The sequence below is a fragment of the Rhinoraja longicauda genome, chromosome 21, assembly GCF_053455715.1.
Source record: "Rhinoraja longicauda isolate Sanriku21f chromosome 21, sRhiLon1.1, whole genome shotgun sequence".
Taxonomy (NCBI): Eukaryota; Metazoa; Chordata; class Chondrichthyes; order Rajiformes; family Arhynchobatidae; genus Rhinoraja; species Rhinoraja longicauda.
This window is the reverse complement of record NC_135973.1, coordinates 21,778,186-21,804,675: the sequence shown is the minus strand read 5'-3', so window position 1 is coordinate 21,804,675 and position 26,490 is coordinate 21,778,186. Positions and strand designations below refer to the sequence as shown.

At 50.1% G+C, this 26,490-nt stretch overlaps 1 protein-coding gene across 1 annotated transcript in view; it reads right to left on the bottom strand.

The window, feature by feature from the left end:
* trrap (transformation/transcription domain-associated protein) overlaps nt 1-26,490 on the bottom strand; it is a 170,496-nt gene that overhangs the window by 102,299 nt on the left and 41,707 nt on the right. Inside the window, exons 28-38 of the mRNA XM_078418086.1 lie at nt 25,447-25,543; nt 24,307-24,428; nt 23,317-23,487; nt 15,055-15,123; nt 12,253-12,372; nt 8,963-9,082; nt 7,372-7,533; nt 5,437-5,618; nt 4,057-4,255; nt 2,304-2,432; nt 1,554-1,820 (exon numbers count right to left, since the gene is read on the bottom strand). Coding sequence (XP_078274212.1) covers nt 1,554-1,820; nt 2,304-2,432; nt 4,057-4,255; nt 5,437-5,618; nt 7,372-7,533; nt 8,963-9,082; nt 12,253-12,372; nt 15,055-15,123; nt 23,317-23,487; nt 24,307-24,428; nt 25,447-25,543 — 1,638 coding nt within the window. The remainder of the gene's footprint in view (nt 1-1,553; nt 1,821-2,303; nt 2,433-4,056; nt 4,256-5,436; nt 5,619-7,371; nt 7,534-8,962; nt 9,083-12,252; nt 12,373-15,054; nt 15,124-23,316; nt 23,488-24,306; nt 24,429-25,446; nt 25,544-26,490) is intronic.

Here is a 26,490-nt window from a genome sequence, read left to right as displayed (position 1 = left end):
TTTCCCCTCAACCCCATTCTCCTGTCTTCTCCCCGCAACCTTTGACAATCAAGAACCTGTCAACTTCTGCTTTAAACGTACCCAATAATGTGGCTTCCACAGCCGTCTGGGGCCATGAATTCCACAGATTCGTCACCCTCTGACTAAAGAAATACCTCCTCCATTGTAAAGGTACATCCTTTTATTCGGAGGCTGTGCCCTCTGGTCCTAGGCTCTCCCACTAGTGGAAGCATCCTCTCCACATCCATTCTATCTAGGCTTTCATTTTGGAGCAGAGGAGTCTAAGGGGGTGATCTTATTCAGTTGTACAAGATCATGGACAATGCTGAAAACTGTATTCCGCACTCCGTATCTTCCCCTTTGCTCCATCTATTGTACTTGAGTTTGACTTGATTGTGTTATTATTTGACCTAAGAGACGCAAAATGCTGGAGTAACTCAGCGGGTCAGTCAGCACCTCTGGAGTCCATTGTCTCCAGAGATGCTGCCTGACCTGCTGAGTTACTCGGGCATTTTGGGTCTATCTTCGGTGTAAACCAGGATCTGCAGTTCCTTCGTACATTTATCTGACTTGATTGCACAAACCTTTTCAGCATCAGTCGGCACAGACACGGCAATAATAAATCTACCTGCAAGAAACAAACCTACCTATAAACCTACCGGCCCCTAACCCACTCCCAGGTATTTGTTATTGACACAAAAAGCTGGAGTAACTCAGCAGAGCAGGCAGCATCTCTGGAGAGAATAAATGGGTGACGTTTTGGGTCGAGACCCTTCTTCAGACATCTGTTATTCTATATATAAACCCTCTTGAAACCCTGGCTTAGATTCCAGCCTGTAACCTACTCCCGGGGATCTGTTATTCTATATACACTGATCAGCCAAAACATTATGACCACTGACAGGCAAAGTGAATAACATTGATTATCTTGTTACTATGGCACCTGTCAAGGGGTGGGATATATTAGGCAGCAAGTGAACAGTCAGTTCTTGAAGTTGATGTATTGAATGCAGGAGAAATGGGCAGGAGTAAAGGCCTGAGCGACTATGACAAGGGCTAAATTGTTATGGCCAGATGACTGGGTCATCTGGAGCATCTCTGAAACGGCAAGGCTTGTGGGGTGCTCCCGGTCAGCAGTGGTGAGTACCTACCGACAGTGGTCCAAGGAGGGACAAACCACAAACCGGCGACAAGGTGTTGGGCGCCCAAGGCTCATCGATGCGCGAGGGTAACGAAGGCTATCCCGTCTGGTCCGAACCGACAGAAGGTCTACTGTGGCTCAAGTCACAGAAAATGTTAATGGTGGTCACGGGAGGAATGTGTCACAATACACAGTGCATCACACCCTGCTGCGTATGGGGCTGCACACGGAGGACCAACAGCATATTAGGCAGGCAGGTGGTCATAATGTTTTGGCTCATCAGGTCGTAATGTTTTGGCTGATCGGTGTATAAACCCTGCCGAACCCCTGGTTGAGATCCTAGCCTGTAACCCATTCATGTTAAACAAAGTTTCTCACCATACCTCGGTGCACAGGGCAACGATGAACCCACCTGCAAGACGATCTTTTTATGGATGGCGAACTTGGCGATGATGTGTGCGAGCAGCAGATGGCCGCTGTACTTGCAGGCGGGGTCCACGCAGGTCTTGGAGAGCAGGCAGGGCCAGGCGAAGGTCATCAGGCGCCTCAGCTTGCTGTTGCGGCTCTTGTTGTTGTCGTGGATGTGGTGAGGGGCGTGCTCCACCAGCAGCGTGGCAAACTGCAGCAGGTAAATCCTCAGCGCGTCGAGCATCTCCGTGTGCTTCTCCGGGTCCAGCACCTGGGGATGGGGCGGGGAGAACATCGACACGCTCACCTACTGGCGGATCACAGAGAGGGGCGGGCACGGTGGCGCAGCGGCAAAGTTGCTGCCCTACAGTGCCAGAGACCCGGGTTTGATCCTGACTGATGGATCATAGAGAGGGGCTGCACGGCGGTGCAGCGGTAGAGTTGCTATCACTTTACAGCCTTACAGCGCCTGAGGCCCAGGTTCAAGCCTGACTACAGGTGCTGCCTGCACGGAGTTTGTACGTTCTCCCTGTGACCGTGTGGGTATTCTCCGGCTGCTCCGGTTTCCTCCCTACACTCCAAAGGCGTGCAGGTTTGTAGGTTAATTGGCTTCAGTAATATTGTACACTGTCCCCAGTGTGTAGGATTGTGCGAGTGTACGGGGTGATCACTGGTCGTCGTGGACCCGGTGGGCCAAAAGGCCTGTTGCCGTGCTGTATGACTCTATGACTCAATGCTCGGCCGACCATCTTACCTTGGTGATGAAAACACTGGTGATACTTTCTGGGTTGTCCCCCTCAGGGTTCGGAGGCCCCAACAGCTGTTCCCCTTCTCCTTTATCAAAACTGGATTGGAATGCAGGGATCAAGATGTGCTGCAAAGCCTGGGGAGGTAGGACAGTGAAAATAGTCAGTACACATCCGCACATCCACGCACCATGGCACCGTCTGTTTCGCAGCAGAAGAGTTGCTGCCTCACAGCGCCAGAGACCCGGGTTCGATCCTGACCACAGGTGCTGTCTGTAAGGAGTTTGTATGTGGGACCGCGTGGGTTTTCTCCGGGCGCTCCAGTTTCCTCGCACGCTCCAAAAGACGTGTGGGTTTGTAGGTTAATCGGCTTCTGTAAATTGTCCCTCGTGTAGAGTAGGATAGAGTGTACGAGTGATTGTGGGTCAGCATTGACTCAGTGGGCCGAAGGGCCTGTTTCCATGCTGTATCCGTAAACTAAACTAAATTAAACTAATGTAAGTTGTAGACTTAAAATGTATACTATATGCATGAATGCATTCAATGAGGTCTTTCGTCTTTGTTCCCATCCCAGCCTTTTAAAATACAACATCTAAAAAATGCAAGATATAAATTTGTGGCTTTGTTTGGTCTACACCACCATTCGATCATGGCTGATCTATCTTTCCCTCTCAACCCCATTCCCCTGCCTTCTCTCCACAGCCATTTGTGGTAACGAATTCCACAGATTCATCACCCTCCGGTTAAAGAAATTCCTCATCATCTTTATTCTGAAGGGTGCGTTCTTTTATTCTGGGGCTGTACCCTCTGGTCCTGGACTCTCCCACTAGTGGAAACATCCTCTCCACATCCACTCTATCTCGGCCAACGTTTCAGATCAGGACACTTCTTTAGAACAGCATCCGCAGTTCCTTGTGCTTGGTATATACCTCATTTACCTGCATTTTAATTGCACTTAAAACCTTATTACTGATCTGACGTACAAAGATATCCTTGGGAAATTTTCTTTCTTCTCACATTTTACAGCAAACTAATTAACCCTGATTGAAAAGGTCGAGTGCGTGCTACCACAGTGAAATCTGGGACACTGTTATCATACCTGAGGACACAGATTTGAAAGCCAATGGCAAAAATAAATCATAGCATTGTAACACACAGAAACGGGCGCTTTTAGCCCAACTCATCCACGCCGACCATGATATCTTTAGACTAGACTTTAGCCAATACAGGCCCTTCGGCCCACCGAGTCCGTGCCAACCAGTGATGACCCCATACACTCACACTATCCTACACACTGGGGACAAATTACAATTTACAGAAGCCAATTAACCTACCAATCTGTACGTCTTCAGGGTGTGGGAGGAAACCGGAGAACCTGGAGAAAACCCATGAGGTCACAGGGAGAATGTACAAACTCCATACAGGCAGCACCCGTAGTCAGGATGGAACCCGGGTCTCTGGTGCCGTGAGGCAGCAACTACACCGCTGTGCCACCGTGCTGCCACTGCATTCTTCTCCGATATGGATCAAACAAAAGGACAGATTCTGACTTCAGTCTTCATCTAAATACCTCATTCCACTTTCTATCATCCTAGAATTGAAAAGGAACTGAAGCTTTCAAATTATCTCCCCAGAAAACTAGTGTGGGGTTGATCGATGGTTGGCGTGGGCTCGGTGGGCCGAAGGGCCTGCTTCCGCGCTGCACCTCAAAACTAAATTAAAAATAAGTTCAGTTTCAATAGCACCGCAGGCAATAGTCACCTTAGCCTTGAGTTCATCTCCAAAGTTTGGATCGTAAAATTCCACAAATCGGAAGAAGAGGGCGCGTTTCTGCGACACGTTGTAGTTCTTGGGGATCTCTTCCTCCATGTACTCCTTGAGGAAGGTCATGTTGCTGAGGAAACGTCCCGTGAAGGCCCGCAGCAGCTGGAACAGCAGCTCGATCTCCGCATAGTTACGCCTGGAGGGGAGGTTGATCGCAATCAATAAACTGGTCAATCAAGCAGAAACAAAGAAGGACAGGTGCTGGTTCATGCCAAAGACAGACACTCTGTGCTGGGGGAACTCAGCGGGTCAGGCAGCATCTCCGGAGAACAAGGATGGGTGACGTTTCATAGAAACATAGAAAATAGGTGCAGGAGTTGGCTATTCGGCCCTTCGAGCCTGCATCGCCATTCAATATGATCATGGCTGATCACGGATCCAACCATCTGACTACCAAACCCCTCCCTCGCCTGTGTTCAACTATTACCTGCCACGCTTTGTCCTGCCACCCCCCCCCCCCCCCCCCCAAAACTCTTCCAGCTTTCTGTTGCCCCCCCCACCCTACAATCAGTCTGAACAAGGGTCCCAAACCTGAACATCACCTTTAGACTTGAGATACAGCAGGAAACAGGCCCTTCGGCCCACCAAGTCCGCACTGTCCCATACACTAGGGGCAATTTATATATTTTAGCCAAGCCAATTAACCTACAAACTGTACGTCTTTGGAGTGTGGAAGGAAACCGAGGTACCTGGAGAAAACCCACATGGTCACAGGGAGAACGTACAAACACTTTATCATCGCACCTTACAAAACGCATTACAATAGCTCCACTCTTTGAAATCCCTACTCCAACAGCACTAACGTTATTCACGCTATTCCCTGCATCTGTACGCTTGGGGGGCTTAATTGTAATCAATATATAGTCTTTCCGCAGACTGGTTAGCACGCAACAGAGGCTTTTCACTGTATCTTTCACTGTCCACATGACAATAATTAAACTAAACTGTGTAGGAAAGTGGAGGTGGTTGGTGGGGTGGGGGGTGGGGGGGGGGGGGGGTAGGGGGAGGCCTGCTGCCATGTAGATGGGACCGTTTGGTGTATTCTGGTAACTTTGTTGGTGTCAGACACGTGGCGATACTTGTGCACTGCTGCCTGGGTGAGGTGTGCTGTATGGTTTTACCGGGTTGTGTGGGAAACAAAGCATTTCACCGCACCCAGGTACATGTGACAATAAAGTACGACTCAATCATTGAATTGGCCACGACAATAAAACTAAACTCAAACTCTGTGCACGTGGCAATAAATAAACTAAACTAAACATCTCAACCTCAGGGGCAAACAAGTGACTCTGTTTGAAGAGGCAGCGTGTCTCGTACTTGCAGTAATTCAGCAGGCAGAAGGCAAGGAGTTTGGGCTCCTTCCAGTGCGTGGCCACCATGCTCTCCTTGCGGTGCCTCTCCTGGAAGGCCTCGCTGACCCACACGCGCCGCAGGTGGCTGACCAGCTGCTGCTGGCCCGACAGCCAGTTCCCGTCATTCTTCACGATGATGCTGATGATCTGTTGGACAAAGCAAGGCGCCGGTCAGAGAGCTGGCAGCACCGACGCACAGTAACCAGTACAGCACCGACGCACAGTAACCACGTGCAGCACCGACGCACAGTAACCACGTACAGCACTGACACACAGTAACCACGGGCAGCACCGACGCACAGTAACCACGTGCAGCACCGACGCACAGTAACCACGTACAGCACTGACACACAGTAACCAGTACAGCACCGACGCACAGTAACCACGTGGAGCACCGACGCACAGTAACCACGTGCAGCACCGACGCACAGTAACCACGGGCAGCACCGACGCACAGTAACCACGTGCAGCACCGACGCACAGTAACCACGTGGAGCACCGACGCACAGTAACCACGTGCAGCACCGACGCACAGTAACCACGGGCAGCACCGACGCACAGTAACCACGGGCAGCACCGACGCACAGTAACCACGGGCAGCACCGACGCACAGTAACCAGTACAGCACCGACGCACAGTAACCACGGGCAGCACCGACGCACAGTAACCACGTGGAGCACCAACACACAGTAACCACGTGGAGCACCGACGCACAGTAACCACGTGGAGCACCGACGCACAGTAACCACGTGGAGCACCGACACACAGTAACCAGTACAGCACCGATGCACAGTAACACGTACAGCACCGACACACAGTAACCACGTGGAGCACCGACACACAGTAACCACGTGGAGCACCGACACACAGTACCAGTACAGCACCGACATAGTAACCACGTGGAGCACCGACGCACAGTAACCAGTACAGCAGCGACACAGTAACCACGGGCAGCACCGACACACAGTAACCACGGGCAGCACCGACGCACTGTAACCAAGTGCAGCACCCATCAAGGTCAACCGGAGAGAGGTTCATATGTTATAGGAGTATAATTAGGCCATTAGGCTTTCGATTTAGCACTATCCGCAGCGAGCTATTATTATACAAATGATCATACTTTATGCTGAGTAGCATGGTAACTCTGCCGCCTCCTACTTGCATTAAATTATGTTCATAAGTTCTAGGAGCAGAATTAAGCCATTCAGCCCCTCAAGTCTACCCCGCCATTCAATCATGACTGATCTCTCAATCCCTCCCCCACTCAAGTCACTCCAGCTTTACATTCTCACCCAGCAACCAGCTAACAATGGCCTGTTTGCTTTATAACTGTTACTTTTTTGCTTATATTTCATACATTTGTTCTATATCTCTCTACATCATTGTTTATATCTCTCGTTTCCCTTTCCCGTGATTTTCCGTCTGAAGAAGGGTCTTGAACTGAAATGTCACCCATTCCTTCTCTCCAGAGATTATGTCTGTCCTGCTGAGTTACTCCAGCGTTTTGTGTCTATCTTCGGTTTAAACCAGCACCTGCAGTATCTTCCTGCACACACGGCTGACCTGTCTTTCCCTCCCAACCACATTCTTCTGCCCTCTCCCCATAACCCCTGACACCCGTTCTAATTTGTCCATTTGCCAATCTCTGCCTTAAAAGTATTCAATGACTTAGTCTCCACAGCCGTCTGTGGCAATGAATTCCACAGATTCACCACCCTCTGACGAAAGAAATTCATCATCTCCTCCTTTCTAAAGGTACATCCTTACGTTCTGAGGCTGTGGCCTCTGGTCTTAGAGTCTCCCACCAGTGGAAACGCATATAAAACTGGGAGAGCAAGATAATTCAACGTAGCAAGCACATATCAGGGCGACGGCAGCAGACTGAGGAGGGTGTGTGCACCTTGATGGCTTGGAACTGGAGGTCGAGGCGGATGGTGCTGGTACTGGGGGAGCCGGGCCTGACGGCATTCTGCGCTCCGGGGAACAGCAGGTTGACGAAGCGGCCCGGCGTGGCGGCCAGGACGTCACGCAGCGGCTTGGCGTCTTTGTGCTTCAGAAAACTCTGCAAATATATGGAGACATGAGAAGAAATTATTTGAATCCTTGAAAGAATGAAAGACCTGAATCGCTGAAGGACAGTCAAGAACAAAGGAGGGGCCCGACGAGACACGTGCGGGCGCAGGCAGAAGATAGGACAGTCCTGTGAACTTTGTCGGCACCAGATACGAGGTGTCTCTTTGTGTACTGCCTAGGTGAGGCCTGCTGTATGATTTTATCAGGTTGTATGCATATTACAGCATGGAAACAGGCCCTTCGGCCCACGCCGACCATCGATCACCCGTTCATACTAGTTCAGTTTAGAGATTCAGAGTGGAAACAGGCCCTTCGGCCCACGCTTACCATCAATCACCCGTACACTGGTTCTATCCGACACACTAGAGACAGTCTAGAGACCTCAGTCTGAAGAAGGGTCTCGACCCGAAACGTCACCCATTCCTTCTCTCCCGAGATGCTGCCTGACCTGCTGAGTTACTCCAGCATTTTGTGAATAAAAACAATAGAGACAATTTACAGACGCCAATTAGCCTACAAATCTGCAATCTTTGGAGTGTGGGAGGAAAACCGGAGCACCCGGAGAAAACCCACGTGGTCACAGGGAGAAGGTACAATCTCTGCACAGACAGCACCTTTAGTCAGGATTGAACATGGGTCTCTGGTGCTACGAGGAAGCAACTCTACCTCTGTGCTGCCCCAATAGTAGTTCTACGTTATCCCAATTTCTCATCCACTCCCCACACACAAAGGACAATTTACAGAGGCCAACTGACCTACAAACCAGCATGTCTTTGTGGTGTGGGAGGAAGCCCATGCGGTCACGTGCAAACTTCACACACAGACCGCTCCCGAGGTCAGGATCCAAACAACGATCCCTAACGCTGCGAGGCAGTGGCTCCACCTGCTGTGCCACCCTCTCAAACGCACAACTCCAGAAGCGGCAGACACAGCAGGGATGGGTGCTGGGTACGAGGTGTCCACAATCTATAGCAGTGACCAGGATAAGGGAATGGCATGTATTATTACCCGGGGAAAACAGAAAAGTGCTGGAGGTACTCAACAGGTTAGGCAGCATCCATGGAGGAAATGGAACGACAGCTTTACCAGAGAGCAGGGTGGCGCAGTGGCAGAGCTGCTGCCTTGCAGCGCCAGGAACCGTGCTCAATCCTAACTGTGGGAGTCAGTACGTTCTCCCTGTGACCGCGTGGGTTTTCTCCTGGTGCCCTGGTTTTCTCCAAACTCCAAAGATATACAGGTTTGTAGGTCAGTTGACTTCTGTAAATTGTTCCTGGTGTGGAGGATAGTGTTAGTTATTCGCTGGTCGGCGCGAACTCGGTGGGCCAAAGGGCGTGTTTCCACGCTGCATCTCTGAAGTCTAAAATCTAAAGAGAGTGCCTTGGAGAAGTAGTGATGACAGAGATGTTATTGAACATTACCATAAACATTCTGCTCCATTGAGGGTCGTTCAAAGTGGCTTCCATCATGAACAGCTCAACAGTCTGCGCTGGATAACGCGTCAAGAACTTTATCAGGGGTTCACGGAATGGACTTCCAGCCTGAGAACAAGGTGACATAAATCAGAATTTAAGTGAGAACATAGAACAGTACACTAGAGGCAGCACGGTGGTGCAGAGGTAGAGTTGATGCCTTCCAGCGCCAGAGACTCAGGTTTGATCCTGACTACAGGTGCTATCTATATGGAGTTTGTATGTTCTCCACGTGACCTGTGTGGATTTTCTCCGGGTGCTCTGGTTTCCTGCCACACTCCAAAGGCATATAGGTTTGTCAGTTAATTGTCTTGGGATCATTGTAAATTGTCCCGAGTGTGCTTGGGATGGTGTTAGTGTACGGGGATCGCTGGTCGGTGCGGACTCGGTGAGCTGAAGGGCCTTTTTTTCCTCGCTGTATCTCTAAACTAAACTGAGGAACAGGCCCTTCGGCCCACAATGTCAGTGCCGAGGCAGTGTGGGCTTAATAATTTGTTATCCAAACGTTCCTGAGAGTGCAATACTGTTGATAAAAGATAGTCACTGACTCCTGGTCTCTGATGTTTCTGCAGAGATTCAACTTTGTGCCCCCACCCCTGTCTATTTCTCTTCCGCACGCTGAACTTTGAATACCTCAGAGAATCATAAAACTAATCTCCTCTATATACACGTGATCCATATCCCTCCATTCCCAGCATTTCCATGTGCTGATCTAAAAGGCTCCTAAACACCACTGTCGCATGTGCCTCCACCATCACCCCTGGCAGCGTGTCCCAGGCCCCCAGCATGTCCCTGGCAGCGTGTCCCAGGCCCCCAGCATGTGCCTCCACCATCACCCCTGGCAGCGTGTCCCAGGCCCCCAGCATGTCCCTGGCAGCGTGTCCCAGGCCCCCAGCATGTGCCTCCACCACCACCCCTGGCAGCGTGTCCCAGGCCCCCAGCATGTGCCTCCACCATCACCCCTGGCAGCGTGTCCCAGGCCCCCAGCATGTGCCTCCACCATCACCCCTGGCAGCGTGTCCCAGGCCCCCAGCATGTGCCTCCACCATCACCCCTGGCAGCGTGTCCCAGGCCCCCAGCATGTGCCTCCACCATCACCCCTGGCAGCGTGTCCCAGGCCCCCAGCATGTGCCTCCACCACCACCCCTGGCAGCGTGTCCCAGGCCCCCAGCATGTCCCTGGCAGCGTGTCCCAGGCCCCCAGCATGTGCCTCCACCACCACCTCTGGCAGCGTGTCCCAGGCCCCCAGCATGTGCCTCCACCACCACCCCTGGCAGCGTGTCCCAGGCCCCCAGCATGTGCCTCCACCATCACCCCTGGCAGCATGTCCCAGGCCCCCAGCATGTGCCTCCACCATCACCCCTGGCAGCGTGTCCCAGGCCCCCAGCATGTGCCTCCACCATCACCCCTGGCAGCGTGTCCCAGGCCCCCAGCATGTGCCTCCACCATCACCCCTGGCAGCGTGTCCCAGGCCCCCAGCATGTGCCTCCACCACCACCCCTGGCAGCGTGTCCCAGGCCCCCAGCATGTGCCTCCACCACCACCCCTGGCAGCGTCCCAGGCCCCCAGCATGTGCCTCCACCACCACCCCTGGCAGCGTGTCCCAGGCCCCCAGCATGTGCCTCCACCACCACCCCTGGCAGCGTGTCCCAGGCCCCCAGCATGTGTCTCCACCACCACCCCTGGCAGCGTCCCAGGCCCCCAGCATGTGCCTCCACCACCACCCCTGGCAGCGTGTCCCAGGCCCCCAGCATGTGCCTCCACCACCACCCCTGGCAGCGTCCCAGGCCCCCAGCATGTGCCTCCACCACCACCCCTGGCAGCGTGTCCCAGGCCCCCAGCATGTGCCTCCACCACCACCCCTGGCAGCGTGTCCCAGGCCCCCAGCATGTGCCTCCACCACCACCCCTGGCAGCGTGTCCCAGGCCCCCAGCATGTGCCTCCACCACCACCCCTGGCAGCGTGTCCCAGGCCCCCAGCATGTGCCTCCACCACCACCCCTGGCAGCGTGTCCCAGGCCCCCAGCATGTGTCTCCACCACCACCCCTGGCAGCGTGTCCCAGGCCCCCAGCATGTGCCTCCACCACCACCCCTGGCAGCGTGTCCCAGGCCCCCAGCATGTGCCTCCACCACCACCCCTGGCAGCGTGTCCCAGGCCCCCAGCATGTGCCTCCACCACCACCCCTGGCAGCGTGTCCCAGGCCCCCAGCATGTGTCTCCATCACCACCCCTGGCAGCGTGTCCCAGGCCCCCAGCATGTGCCTCCACCACCACCCCTGGCAGCGTGTCCCAGGCCCCCAGCATGTGCCTCCACCATCACCCCTGGCAGCGTGTCCCAGGCCCCCAGCAGTGTTTGAAAGCCCACCCTGCACATCTCTTTTAAACTTTGCATCTCTCAGTTTAAAGCCGTGCCATCTAGTCTTTGACATTTTCACCCTGGGGAAAAAAGTTCTGACTGTCTACCCTACCCGAGAAAGGCCAAATCTATTTGTTCAGCTAATGTAGCTGATGCAGTATAGGCACGCAGCAGGCCCTTCGGCCCACCGAGTCCACACCGACCATCGGTCACCCCTCCACACTAGTTCTATGTTATCCTTACTTTCCCCATCCACTCCCTACACAGAAGAGGAAAATTATCAAGGCTGATTAACGTAAAAACTGCACGTCTTTTGGATGTGGGAGGATACCAGAGCACCCGGAGAAAACCCACGTGGTCACGGGGAGAATGTGCGCAACCTCCTCACACAGACAGCACCCAAGGTCAGGATCGAACCCAGGACTCTGGCACTGTGTGGAGCGGCTCTACCGGCTGAACCACTGTGCCGCCATTTGACCTACAAACCCGCACGTCTTTGGGACATGGATGGAAACCGTAGCACCCGGAGGAAACCCACGCGGTCCCAGGGAACACGTGCAGACCACAGACAGACAGCAGCCGAGATGTGGACCAATTCCAGGTCTCTGGTGCCGCGAGGCAGCGTCTCCACCAGCTGCGTCACCGTGCCGCCATTTGACCTACAAACCCGCACGTCTTTGGGACATGGCTGGAAAGTGGAGCACCCGGTGGAAACAAGGAGAACGTGTAGACTCCACACACAGGCGGCACCAGAGGTCGGGATCGACCCCGGGTCTCTGGCGCTGTGAGGTAGCGACTCTGCTCGCTGCGTCACTGTGCCGCCTGTGTTCTCGACAGTGGGGGGAGGACCGGGTGGCAGATTGGCACTGGGCACGTTTGTTACCTCGATGAGCATGGCCCTCTCGGTTTTCATCACCACCTCCAGCAGGGGCTTCACCAGGGTCTGAGGAGCTGCCGGGATCAGGTGGAACAGGTTGATGATGGCCGAGCAGATCTTCATTTCCTGCGAACACAAGAATTAGGACAAGATAGATTATAAAAGGGCTGAATGCAGGTGCGGTTCACAAAAACGTGTCGGAGTAACTCAGCGGGTCCGGCAGCAGATCTGGAGGATATAGACAGGTGGATCAGGACCCTTCTTCAGACTGATGGTGGTGGGGGGGGGGGGGAGAGAAAAAGTGGAAGAGATGAGGGGCAGGACAAAGCCAGGCCAGGAATAGGTGGATACAGGTGAGGAGGGAGGGGGTTTGATAGGCAGATGATGGTTGGGCACAGGCTGGAGATGAAAAGACAAAAGGTGCGAGATGAGGTAGAGGAGGCAAGAATTGTGAAGCTAGAGGAAGGAATGCAGGTGGAAGGGGAGGGGTTACTAGAGAAATACAAATCTTCTTTTTCTCGAGATGGTTTGAAAGCTATTTGCTGTCGGGTCTTTTTTTTAAAACAAATTCTCTGCTGGTTGAAGGGCAAGAATAAAGGGCCATGCTTGCAGCATGGCAAGATCCCATGAAAGGAAGCGATCGGTTAGTTTTGGCAGTGATCGGGTAGATGCAGAGTCTCTTGCCCAGAGTAGAGGAATCGAGGACCAGAGGACGTAGGTTCAAGGTGAAGGGGAAAAGATTTAATAGGAATCCGAGGGGTAACTTTTTCACACAAAGGGTGGTGAGTGTATGGAACAAGCTATCAGAGGAGGTAGTTGAGGCTGGGACTATCCCATCGTTTAACCAAACAGTTAGACAGGGACATGGATCGGACAGGTTCGGATGGATATGGACCAAGCGCAGGCAAGTGGGTCGAGTGTAGCTGGGACATTGTTGGCTGGTGTGGGCAAGTTGGGCCTGTTTCCACACTGTATCGCGCTATGACTCTATAATGGCTGAGGAAGGGTTGCTTTGGCCGAGGGCAGGCAAGGTCTTCGTTAAAGCATCACTGCTGGGCCTTTTACATCCACTTAATTTCAGTTCCAAAGATTAATTTCTCCATCTGCTCGAGGGAGGGATGTGGGGAACGTGAGCATCTGAGGGAGGGCGAGAATGGAGGAGGAACTCATCTACACAAGCACGCTTTTAGCATCGTCAGCACTTTTCTCCCGCTCTCTCCGTTTTGAGATATTACACCTGTCAAGGGACTTTCATTCCTTGAATTAGAAACCTTCAAATAATTCTTCAGGAACTGATCATTTGCAGATTTCTCCCGTTAATTGTTCCTGAGAGTCAAAGGGCTCAAAATTAGTCAGAAATTTAGAATTTAATTAAGCCATCCTTGAAATATTAAAACACGGAGCTTTTGTCAATTATAATCCCTCGTTACAACTTTCTCAAGGTTGTCTGTCATTAAGAAAGAACCGTCAACTCTACGAGCTTCATTACACTACACCCTTTAGACTTTAGAGACACAGCGTGGAAACAGACCCTTCGGCCCATCAAGTCTGCACCGACCAGCGATCACCCCGTACACTAGCACTATCCTACACACGAGGGACAAGTTACAATTTACAGAATCCAATTAACCTACAAACTTGCACGTCTTTGGAGTGTGGGAGGGATCGAGCCTGGGTCTCTGGTGCTGTGAGGCAGCAGCTCCATCGCTGCGCCACCGTGCTGCCCGCTAATCGCAGATAGTCACAATAGATGCCGTTGAGCAGGCTGGGATCTCACCTCCTGCACCCTCTCAGACACTCTGAGTCGGTTGCGGCAGTGGCTCCGGGGCACGAAGATTGTGCAATGGCCATGGGAAGCGAGGGACAGCACGTTCACTGGCCGGTGTTGAGGGCTCGGGAGTGGGCCACTGGAGGCCCTGCAGCAGCCTGGGGCTCAATTGGCTCAGGAGCCGCTCCAAGAGGCAGAGCGTGCGGATCAGACGCGGCACGTAGCAGCGGTGGAGGACACGACAACACTGCCTGGCCAGGCTGACCCCTGCAACTCCGGCCTAGTGCCATCGCCAGGACAACGAGCCTTGTGGCCAAGTTAAGGCTCCAACAGTTTTTTAAAACTTTGGACTTGAAGGGTACAAGATGGCGCCTGATGTGTGGCGATTCTTGTGAACTGAAGACTGACAAAAAGTGCTGGAATAACTCAGCCAGGCAGTATCTCTGGAGAAAAGGAACAGGCGTACTTGTTTATATTTGTTCATACTTGTGCACTGACTCAGTGTGGTCCACTCTCTCTTGGATGGGGCAAATGCACAGAATCTTTTACCCAGAGTACAGGAATTAAGAACCAGAGGACGTAGGTTTACGGTGAGATTTAATAGGAACCTGAGACTTTTTTTTCTACAGATAAAAAAATTGGTGGTAGATATATGGAACAAGCTGCCATAGGTAGTTGAGGCAGGTTTAAAAGACATTTGGACAGGTACATGGATCGGATAGGATGGGCCAAACACAGGCAAGTGGGACTAGTGTGGATGGGGCTTGCATGGGCAAGTTGGGCCGAAGGGCCTGTTCCACACTGTATAACTCTATGACTACACTCTCACACTTAGGCTGATTGTGCCTAATGTACAGCAGGATTGTCACTGAACTGTATCCAAAAATTAGTTTCACTGTTCTTAGTTACAGGTGCCAATAAAGTGCCATTGAACCATTGAAGAATTGCTTTCAGCATTATTTGTTTAAAAAAGGCATCAGAGGTTTGTGACTCGTTTTGAAGTAGATGTATCCCATAATGGACTTTGTTACGAGACTTACGTTGCCATCGCTTCTCTGCCCGCCTTTGTGTGTGAGCACCACCACCTCCATCCACTTGCGCAGGTGTTGCTGTTTTTGAAAACAAAAAGTGGTAGCCATTAGCATAGTTTTACACACCGAATTCATTGGCTCATTTAATAGAACATAGAACCTCAGCTGCGCAGCGGTAGAGCTGCTGCCTCACAGCGCCAGAGACCCGGCTTCCATCCTGACCCCAGATGCTGTCTGTACGGAGTTTGCATGTTCTCGGGATTCAGGATATCTTTATTTGTCATCCAAAAAACAAGTTTTTTGGACGAAATTTAGTCACCCACAGTCCAACAATAAAAGCAGTAAAATAAACAAATTACACAACAAAAAAAAGAAACATCCATCACAGTGAGCCTCCTCCAGTCCCCTCCTCACTGTGATGGAAGGCCAGAATCTCCTCGTGACCATGTGGGTTTCCTCCGGGTGCTCTGGTTATCTCCCACATTCCAAAGATGTGCAGGTTTGTAGGTTAATTGGCTTGTGTAAATTGTCCCTGGTGTGTGGGATAGAGCTAGTGTATGGGTGATCGCTGGTTGGCACGGTGGGCCTGTTTCTATGCTGTATCGCTAAAACAATAAACTAGAACTAGCATCGAAACAGGCCGATCTGTCCACAATGTGCGCGCTGGACATGATGGCAAGTTAAAGTAGTCTCCTCTGCGTGCACATGACTCTTATTCCTCCATCCCTGCATAACACAAAAGCCTCTTGAGCGCTACAATCCCACCATCAGCCCTGGCAACGCCTTCCAGGCACCCACCATTCAGACTGTAAAAATACTTGCCCCGCGCATTTGCTTCAAACATTTGCCCCCATCTAGAAACATAGAAACATAGAAAATAGGTGCAGGAGGCCATTCGGCCCTTCGAGCCTGCACCGCCATTCAATATGATCATGGCTGATCATCCAGCTCAGAAACCTGTACCTGCCTTCTCTCCATACCCCCTGATCCCTTTAGCCACAAGGGCCACATCTAACTCCCTCTTAAATATAGCCAATGAACTGGCCTCAACTACCTTCTGTGGCAGAGAATTCCACAGACTCACCACTCTCTGTGTGAAGAAATTTTTTCTCATCTCGGTCCTAAAAGACTTCCCCCTTATCCTTAAGCTGTCTAGTCTTCATTACACTGTACTCTTGACATTTCCACACTGGGAAAAGGTTCTGACTCTCTACCCTGTCTGTACCTCTCAAAATTAATCCACAAAACCAATCGACAAATGGGAGAATGCAAAATATGAACTGGCGTTAAAATGGCATTTGCAATTCTAGGATGCCTTGCTCCATCTGATTAGTGACTGAATTGTGAAAATGAAAAAGTTTAAAAGCCCAGACCCAAAAGGCCTGATGCCTGACCCGCTGAGTTACTCCAGCACTTTGTGTCTTTTTAAGTTAAAAGATCGGCTCACTTGCAGGATTCATTTTGTAATGCTGTGATTGAAAAAAATCAGATCGCTGAATTCTCAAGTTACTTAGGTGCAATAATCCCTGGAAGGAATAGACCAGAGGTTGAAAGTTTAAATCCCAGCACGGGAATTTCTGTATTTGAAATCTGTTAATTAAAGAATCGGATAAATACAATTGGAGTCAGTAAAATAGTCATAATGTACCCAGATTATTGTAAAAATAACAACAGCAATTGAATTTGAGAGAAGAACCCTGCAATGCTAACTCAGACCTGGCCTATAAGTGACTCCAGTCCGACACCAAAATAATTGACTCTAAAGAGCTGAGTAACTCGGCGGGTCAGGCAGCATCTCTGGAGAACAGGGATAGGTGACGTTTCGGGACGGGAGCCTTCTTCTTCCGGACCCGAGATGTCACCTATCCATTTTCTCCAGAGACGCCATCTGACCCACCAGTTACTCCGGTATTTTGTGTCTATCTTTGGTCTTTGATTACATTTCTATGTTCATGCCGTTGGGTTGTAAGCTACCCAAGCAGAATAGGAGCAGAATTTGGTTGCATGTAGTCTGGAAACAGAAAAGACATCTTGTTTGAAAAGCTGAGAAATTGGATGCCCTTTCTAAATTTAAATGTTGCCTCACCAAATTTTAAGCCATTGTGTATAATTGTCCTTCACAACGGAACAATTCGCTGGATTGATTATTACATAGGCTTTCACTACAGTTCAGGGTCATCTCATTAATTTCTATAAGCAAGATAATTATTAATCACAAAAGTACAGCCACAGAGGAGATTATAGACAATAGACAATAGGTGCAGGAGGAGGCCATTCGGCCCTTCGAGCCAGCACCACCATTCAATGTGATCATGGCTGATCATTCTCAATCAGTACCCCATTCCTGCCTTCTCCCCATACCCCCTGACTCCACTATCCTTAAGAGCTCTATCTAGCTCTCTCTTGAATGCATTCAGAATTAGCCTCCACTGCCTTCTGAGGCAGAGAATTCCACAGATTTACAACTCTCTGACTGAAAAAGTTTTTCCTCATCTCCGTTCTAAATGGCCTACCCCTTATTCTTAAACTGTGGCCCCTGGTTCTGGACTCCCCCAACATTGGCAACATGTTTCCTGCCTCTAACGTGTCCAACCCCTTAATAATCTTATATGTTTCGTTAAGATCCCCTCTCATCCTTCTAAATTCCAGTGTATACAAGCCTAGTCGCTCCAGTCTTTCAACATATGACAGTCCCCCCAGTCCGGGAATTAACCTAGTAAACCTACGCTGCACGCCCTCAATAGCAAGAATATCCTTCCTCAAATTTGGAGACCAAAGCTGCACACAGTACTCCAGGTGCAGTCTCACTAGGGCCCTGTACAACTGCAGAAGGACCTCTTTGCTCCTATACTCAATTCCTCTTATTATGAAGGCCAACATTCCATTGGCTTTCTTCACTGCCTGCTCTACCTGCATGCTTCCTTTCAGTGACTGATGCACTAGGACACCCAGGTCTCGTTGTACGTCCCCTTTTCTTAACTTGACACCATTCAGGTAATAATCTACCTTCCTATTCTAGCCACCAAAGTGGATAACCTCACACTTATCCGCATTAAACTGCATCTGTCATGCATCCGCCCACTCACACAACCTGTCCAAGTCACCCTGAAACCTCACAGCATCTTCCTCACAGTTCACACTGCCATCCAGCTTTGTATCATCTGCAAATTTGCTAATGGTACTTTTAATCCCTTCATCCAAGTAATTAATGTATATTGTAAATAGCTGCAGTCCCAGCACCGAGCCTTGCGGAACCCCACTAGTCACTGCCTGCCATTCTGAAAGAGACCCATTTATCCCCACTCTTTGCTTTCTGTCTGCCAACCAATTTTCTACCCATGTCAGTACCCTACCCCCAATACCATGTGCTCAATTTTGTCCACTAATCTCCTATGTGGAACCTTGTCGAAGGCTTTCTGAAAGTCAAGGTACACTACATCCACCGGCTCTCCCCTGTCAATTTTCCTAGTTACATCCTCAAAAAATTCCAGAAGATTAGTCAAGCATGATTTCCCCTTCGTAAATCCATGCTGACACAGAACGATCCTGTTACTGCTATCCAGATGCTCCGCAATTTTGTCTTTTATAATTGACTCCAGCATCTTCCCCACTACTGATGTCAGACTAACTGGTCTATAATTTCCCGTTTTCTCTCTCCCTCCTTTCTTAAAAGGTGGGATAACATTAGCTGCCCTCCAATCCACAGGAACTGATCCTGAATCTATAGAACATTGGAAAATGATCACCAATGCGTCCACAATTTCTAGAGCCACCTCCTTAAGTACCCTGGGATGCAGACCATCAGGCCCTGGGGATTTATCAGCCTTCAGTCCCATCAGTCCACCCAACGCCAATTCCCGCCTAAGATTAAGATGAACAGAATGATATAATGCATCTCACTGGGTTCAGGAAGTTTAATTAAACTGGCATCATTTATAAGTTGCATCCCTTCAATTATTTCAAAGTAGTTCAACCTGAATGCATTAGAGCACTACTGCTGAAAACCTCTTTGCCATACGAGTTTTAAAATCAATACACAGGCAGCAATTAATAACCCAACCATAGTGCTCAAGATATCACCACTCAGCCAGCAGGTGACTAACATCTGAAGAAGGGGCCCGACCCAAAACGCCACCTTTCTTTTTCCTCAGAGAAGCTGCCTGACCTGCTGAGTGACTTACTCCAGCACTGTGTGTCTATCTTCAGTATCAACCAGCATCTGCAGTTCCTTCCTGCACATTCCTTAACATCTGTACGTTCATGAGGATATTTAAAATAGTCCCCTCGTCCCCATCTTTGCTCAGACCCTTTGATCCCCATTATTTATGAAGCGTCCGTACTCCAAATCCCTCAGTTCCGGCATTTTCCGGAAACAAGGAACTGCAGATGCTGGTTTATACCGAAGACAAGACACAAAATGTTTGGAGTAACTCAGCGGGTCAGGCAGCGTCTCTGGAGAAAAACAGGTGACGTTTGGGGTCAGGAGTTACTCAGCACTTTGCGTCCATCTCCTGCATTTTCTGTTCCCGTTCTCGGTCTTTGTAAGTGCCCACACCAGGAGCAGAACATTGATTAAGTTATCCGCCGTTCCATTGTCCAGCTAAATCAAACTCTGGTACTCAAATAGTTAAAACACTTTTCTTCACCCGACATCGAAAATAACCTGTAAAATCATCGCACACATTTTTTCACTTCATTAAATAGAAAGAACAACTTACCCAATAATTATACATTATTCTCAGTCACTGGTTTGGGCAATTTTCCAATTTAGAAATTGCTGACCAATTATGATGAAATATTCAGCAACATTATCCATATCATTGTGAAGTAAGCTTTCCAGTTAGCACTGTCCTCAGCAAACTATAATTACACGAAAGATCATTTAGATTTTTAGATTTAGAGATACAGCGTGGAAACAGGCCCTTCGGCCCACCGAGTCCGCGCCGCCCAGCGATCCCCACACATTAACACTATCCTACACACACTAGGGACAATTTTTACATTTACCCAGTCAATTAACCTACATACCTGTACGTCTTTGGACAATAGACAATAGACAATAGACAATAGGTGCAGGAGTAGGCCATTCAGCCCTTCGAGCCAGCACCGCCATTCAATGCGATCATGGCTGATCACTCTCAATCAGTACCCCGTTCCTGCCTTCTCCCCATACCCCCTCACTCCGCTATCCTTAAGAGCTCTATCCAGCTCTCTCTTGAAAGCATCCAACGAACTGGCCTCCACTGCCTTCTGAGGCAGAGAATTCCACACCTTCACCACCCTCTGACTGAAAAAGTTCTTCCTCATCTCCGTTCTAAATGGCCTACCCCTTATTCTCAAACTGTGGCCCCTTGTTCTGGACTCCCCCAACATTGGGAACATGTTATCTGCCTCTAATGTGTCCAATCCCCTAATTATCTTATATGTTTCAATAAGATCCCCCCTCGTCCTTCTAAATTCCAGTGTATACAAGCCCAATCGCTCCAGCCTTTCAACATAGGAGTGTGGGAGGAAACCGAAGATCTCGGAGAAAACCCACACAGGTCACGGGGAGAACGTACAAACTCCGTACAGACGGCGCCCGTAGTCAGGATCGAACCTGAGTCTCCGGCGCTGCATTCGCTGTAAGGCAGCAACTCTACCGCTGCGCCACCGTGCCGCCATCATGCTTTATTCTTAATATTATGGTATCTCTGGCGCTTCCTCCCTGCATTAAATTATATGTTTTCGTTTTTACAGGTACAGCATGAAGGCAGGCCCTTCAGCCCACCGAGTTCACGCCGACCACTGATTCCCTGTTCACATTAGTTCTACGTTATCTCAATTTCGCATCCACTCCCTACGTGCAAGGGGCAATTTACAGAGGCCAATTCACCTACAAACCTGTACGCCTTTTGGATGTGGGAGGAAACTATTCTACCAACAACTAGAGAGCAGTCCTGAGCTACTATCTACCTCATTGGAGCCCCTCGGACTATCTTTAATCAGACTTTACCTTGCACTAAACATTATTCCCTTTATCATGTTTCTGTACTCTGGACGGCTCGATTCACGCATAGTCTTTTCATTGACTGGTTAGCACACAGCAAAAAAGCTTTTCACTGTACCTCGGTACTCGTGACAATAAAACCGAAACGAAACTAAGCTGAAGCACCCGGAGGAAACCCACGTGATCACAGGGAGGACATGCAAATTCCACACAGGCAGCACCAGAGGTCGGGAACAAACCCGGGTCTTTGGTGCTGCGAGGCAGCAGCTCCACCCGCTGCGCCACTGTGACCGCCCGAACGTCAGGGAGGCCAGAGGCGGAAGTTCTATCCTGGCCACAAGCAAGTGTGAAGGCAGGTTTACAAGCCGGATAGTGTTTGTATTTCCGAGACAGGTGCAGTGAGAAGAGGGAATGGGTCATTTAAGGTTTAAGGAGAGACAAACCCACACGTCTTCGGAAATGTGTCGGGATTGGAAGAGAAAGTGGGGTAATAGAGAACTAGTGTGAACGCATGATTGATCGTCCTTGTGGACTTGATGGGCCAAAGAGCATGTTTCCATGCTCTTTCTTTAAACTAAACTAAAACTCAAAAGTGTTCATTCCCAATATCCACTATCAGTCATGTACAAATCGTTCTTCCGTTATTTACTCCCATTAATAGTTTGCGTTGTTTTAGTTTAGTTTAGTTTAGCGATACAGCGTGGAAACAGGCCAAGTCCACGCCGCCCCCTGTACACTAGCACGGTCCAGCACACTAGGGACAATTTACAATTCTTACCGAAGCCAATTCACCTAGAAACCTGAACGTCTTTGGAGTGTGGGAGGAAACTGGAGCACCCAGGGAAAAACCTACGCGGTCACAGGGAGAACGTACAAACTCCGTACAGACAGCACCCGTAAAGAAGGATCGAACCCGGGTCTCTGGTGTTGTGAGGCAGCAACTCTACCGGTGTGCCACCATCTTGAACGTGTCGTGGTTCGTGATGCTGCAGCCCGTGGTGTGATGCGGTGGCAGCGCGATGCTGCCCTTTCAAATCAGTGAACATTTACTGGGAATATCAAACCTTCAGCTGTGCTTAAGTAATAAAGACCAGGAGACCACAGACTTGCCCAGTCAATCGTAGCGTGTTTGCAAAATTTCAGCTGGGGAACAAGCTGAGGGTTTTTGATGCCTTCCAGTCCTAATGTAACCTGACTGACGGTCTAGCAGTTTGCTTGTCCAGAGAGGAATAGTGTCAGGAAATCAGGAAAACTCACTGCCACTACAATTAGTGCCTGACAGATCACCCAGTGCCTTGAATGCCAATTGAATGGATGGATGGATGGATGCTCCTGGTGGTCTCAACAATTCAGTGGGCAGCTTTCTTACTGCGAGGGCAATGTCGCAGAGGGCTGATTAATCCACAAAGCCTCATGTCTGTGGGATGTGGGAGGAAACCAAAGAAAACCCTCACAAGTCACAGGGAGAAGATGGAATCTCCGCACATTGACAGCGTCCCAGGTCAGGATCGAACCTCTGGTCTCCGGAGGTGTGGGGCAGCAGCTCTACCATCTGCGTCAATTGCCACTGTGCTGCCATTCTAATTCTTACTTTAGTTTAGATTAGAGATACAGCGTGGAAACAGGCCTTTTGGCCCACCGAGCCCGCGCCGACCAGCGATCACCCATACACTAGTTCTATCCTACACACTGGGGACAATTTACAGAGGGATGGAGGGATATGGGCCATGTGCACGCAGAGGAGATTAGTTTAACGGCATCATGTTCGGCTCAGACACTGTGGACAGAAGGGCCTACTTCTGTGCTGTACCCTTCTAGTTGTAACCTTTTGTTTTAGAGATACTGCATTGAAACAGGCCTTTCGGCCCACTGAGTCCATGCCGACCAGCGATCATCCAAACTCTAGTTCTATCGCACACATCAGGGACAATTTACACAAGCCAATTAACGTACAAACCCGCACGTCTTTGGGATGTGGGAGGAAACCAGAGCACCCGGAGAAAACCCACGCGGTCACAGTGAGAACATGCAAACTCAGTCTCTCGTTCTGAAGTTGGGTCTCGACCCATTGCTTTTCTCCAGAGATGCTGCCTGACCCGCTGACTTACTCCAGCACTCCATCTATCTTCGGTACAAACTCCACACACAGTCAGCACCCGAGGTCAGGATTGAACCCAAGGTCTCCAGCGCCGTGAGGCAGCAGCTCTACCAGCCGCGCCATGCGTCGCCACCGCGCCACCCTTGCCATTCTGTTCATTAACAAAGATTGATCATCGACTTACCATCATCTGGTCACAGAATTTGTCGTTAAAGGAGTTGGGGAAAAGCCTTGTGACGGACGTGAGGCGGTTCACAACGTTCAGGGTCAGGCTGCGATAGTCACCCAGCATCATCAGCAGTGGTCGCATGTGCGTGTGGATCTGATCCACTTCTATTGTAGCTCCCTCCAAAAACTAACACGGAAACACAAAACGGGAAAATAATCCGCGACCAATTATAACCATGGATAATTACAATGATCAACATGGCCGGTGCACAGTGAGAATATTCAGTGCTGGCGCTTCAACTAAACAGAATCCCTGTGCAAAATACAACGTGCTGGAGCAACTCAACGAGTGGTTCTTGTGTAAAGCAACACGTGGAGGGAAGGAGAGTGAAGGGGCGATTGGGGGAGGGGGGGGGACCAAGGAAGTTTCCATACTGTATCTCTAAACTAAACGAAACAAGCCCTTCGACTCACTGAGTCCATGCCAAGCATTGATCACCCATTCACACTACAGGCTAGAGGCAATTTACTGCTCTAATTGTTGGCAGGATGGTTCATTTGCCTGATAACAGCAACTACCTAATTTGAGACTTTCAGACTATCTTTGATCGGACTTTACTGGACTTATCTCGCACTAAACGTCACTCACGTTATTCCCTTTATCATGTATCTGTACAACGTGGATGGCTTGAGGGTGATCGCGTATTGTCTTTCCACTGACTGGAGAGTACGTAACACAGACTCCTTGCACTGTACCTCGGCACACGTGACTATAAACTAAACTCAAACTCCAACTCACTTGCCAGGCTTTGTCCCGCCCACACCTCCCTTGTCCAGCTTTCTCCACCCGAATACAATCAGCCTGAAGATGGGTCCCGACCCAAAACGTCACCTGTCCATCCCCTACACAGATGCTGCCTGACCCAGAGTTCCTCCAGCCCTTTGTGTTTTGCCCTGGACTCCCGCGTCTGCAGTTCCTTGTGTCTCCAGAACTAATGCGACTGACCTTCCTCATACAGGCCTCGCCCGCCTCCTGCAGTTCATTGTTGGTCGAGTTCAGCGCCTTGAACAGCGCGGCGATGATTTTTTCTCGCGACTGGGGCAAGTAATTGCAGGCGGCCAGAGCATCTGTTCAAAGGAGAACGATAGAGCACAGTTACGATGTGAAAGGACCACACGCTATCCAAAATAAACCTGCGACACATTCTGAAGGCCACTCTCAAAAGATATTCGGTATTGGTTTGTTATTGTCGGGTGTACTGAGAAACAGTATAAACCTTTTGCTCGTGTATTTAGTTGAGTTTAGAGGAACAACACAGAAAGAGACCCTTTGGCCCACCACGCCGACCAGTAATCACCCCTCACACCAACACTATCTTACACACTACAGGTCATTTTACAACTTTTGCCGAAGCCAATTAACCTACAAACCTGCATGTCTTTGGAGTGTGGGGGGAGAAACCGAAGTACCCAGAGAAAACCCACGTGGTCACGGGGAGAATGTGCGAACTCTGTACAGGCAGCACCTGGAGTCAGGATCGACCCAGGACGTCTGGCGCTGCAAGGCACCAGCTCCAGCGCTGCGCCACCATGCCAGCCTTCTGGTCTCCCCATCACAGGAAGGATGTGGAGACTTAGGAGAGGGTGCAGAAGAGTTTTACTAGAATGCTGCCTGGATTAGAAGGCATTAGTTATAAGAAGAGACACAAAGTGCTGGAGTAACTCAGCAGGTCAGGCAGCGTCAGGCAGAGAGGCTGCCTGACCCGCTGAGTTACTCTAGCAATCTGTGGAATTCTCTGCCTCAGAAGGCAGTGGAGGCCAATTCTCTGAATGCATTCAAGAGAGAGCTGGATAGAGCTCTTAAGGATAGCGGAGTCTGGGGGTATGGGGAGAAGGCAGGAACGGGGTACTGATTGAGAATGATCAGCCATGATCACATTGAATGGTGGTGCTGGCTCGAAGGGCCGAATGGCCTCCTCCTGCACCTATTGTCTATTGTCTATTGTGTCCATCTTCAGTATAAACCAGCATCTGCAGTTCCTTCCAACACAGTTATAAGGAGAGGTTGGATGGACTTGGATTGGAGAAGGCATGCTTTGAGAGTTGCTTTGAGAAGATGAGAGCTTTCTGCTCTTGCTTCACTTACTTAGGGCAGCAATGCGTAAAGGCACGAGTGAGGGCAGGCTTTTGTAGCAGGGCAGTTTCATGAGTGCGATGTCTTCAGCCTCACACAGATTCAGCAACTGGAACAAGATAAAAGCACTCAGCAAATCCATTCTCATCATTCACTAAATGGAAGCAATCAACTGATGGACATTTGTTACTGACGGCAGCTTTGTACACAAACACACACTCCCAGCACACAAGTGGAAACAAGAGAAACTGCAAACGGGTACATTGTTTTAGTTTCGGTTGGAGATACAGCATGGAAACAGGCTCTTCGGCCCACCAAGTCCACGCTGGCCATTGGTCAGCCGTTCACACTAGTTCTATGTTATCCCCACCCTCTCATCTGCTCCCTACACACGAGGGCAATTTACAGAAGCCAAATAACCCACAGGTCTCTGGGAGCAATCAGAGGAAACCAACATAGTCGTAGGGAGAACGTGCAAACTTCACATAGACAACAGGCGAGATAGGATCGAGGTAGGTGGGAGAGTCTAGGACCAGAGGTCATAGTCTTTTAGAAAGGAGGTGAGGAGGAACTTCTTTAGTCAGAGGGTAGTTAATCTGTGGAACTCATTGCCAGGGAGGTCTGTGGAGGCCAAGTCAGTGGATATTTTGAAGGCAGAGATAGACATATTCTTGATTAGAACGGGTGTCAAGGGTTATGGGGAGAAGGCAGGAAAATGGGATTAGGAGGCAGAGATCAGACATGATTGAATGGCGGAGTGGACTCAATGGGCCAAATGGCCCAATTCTACTATAACGTGAACTTGTGAATCCCGATCTCTGGCGCTGAGAGGCATCAGCTCTACCAGCTGCGCCACTCTGCTGCCTTTTTTTGTCAAAAATAATTGAGCAAAACACAAGGTGCTGGAGAAATTCACAGCAGATCAAGAGATAGAGCTGGAAAACATTGTTACGTCCTTGATTTTTCTCAGAAGGAAAGGCTAAACTGCTGCATTGTTAAAGGGAACCAGTTGGGAAGTTAATATTTCAATTCCAGACTGGATCATTTATATTCTCG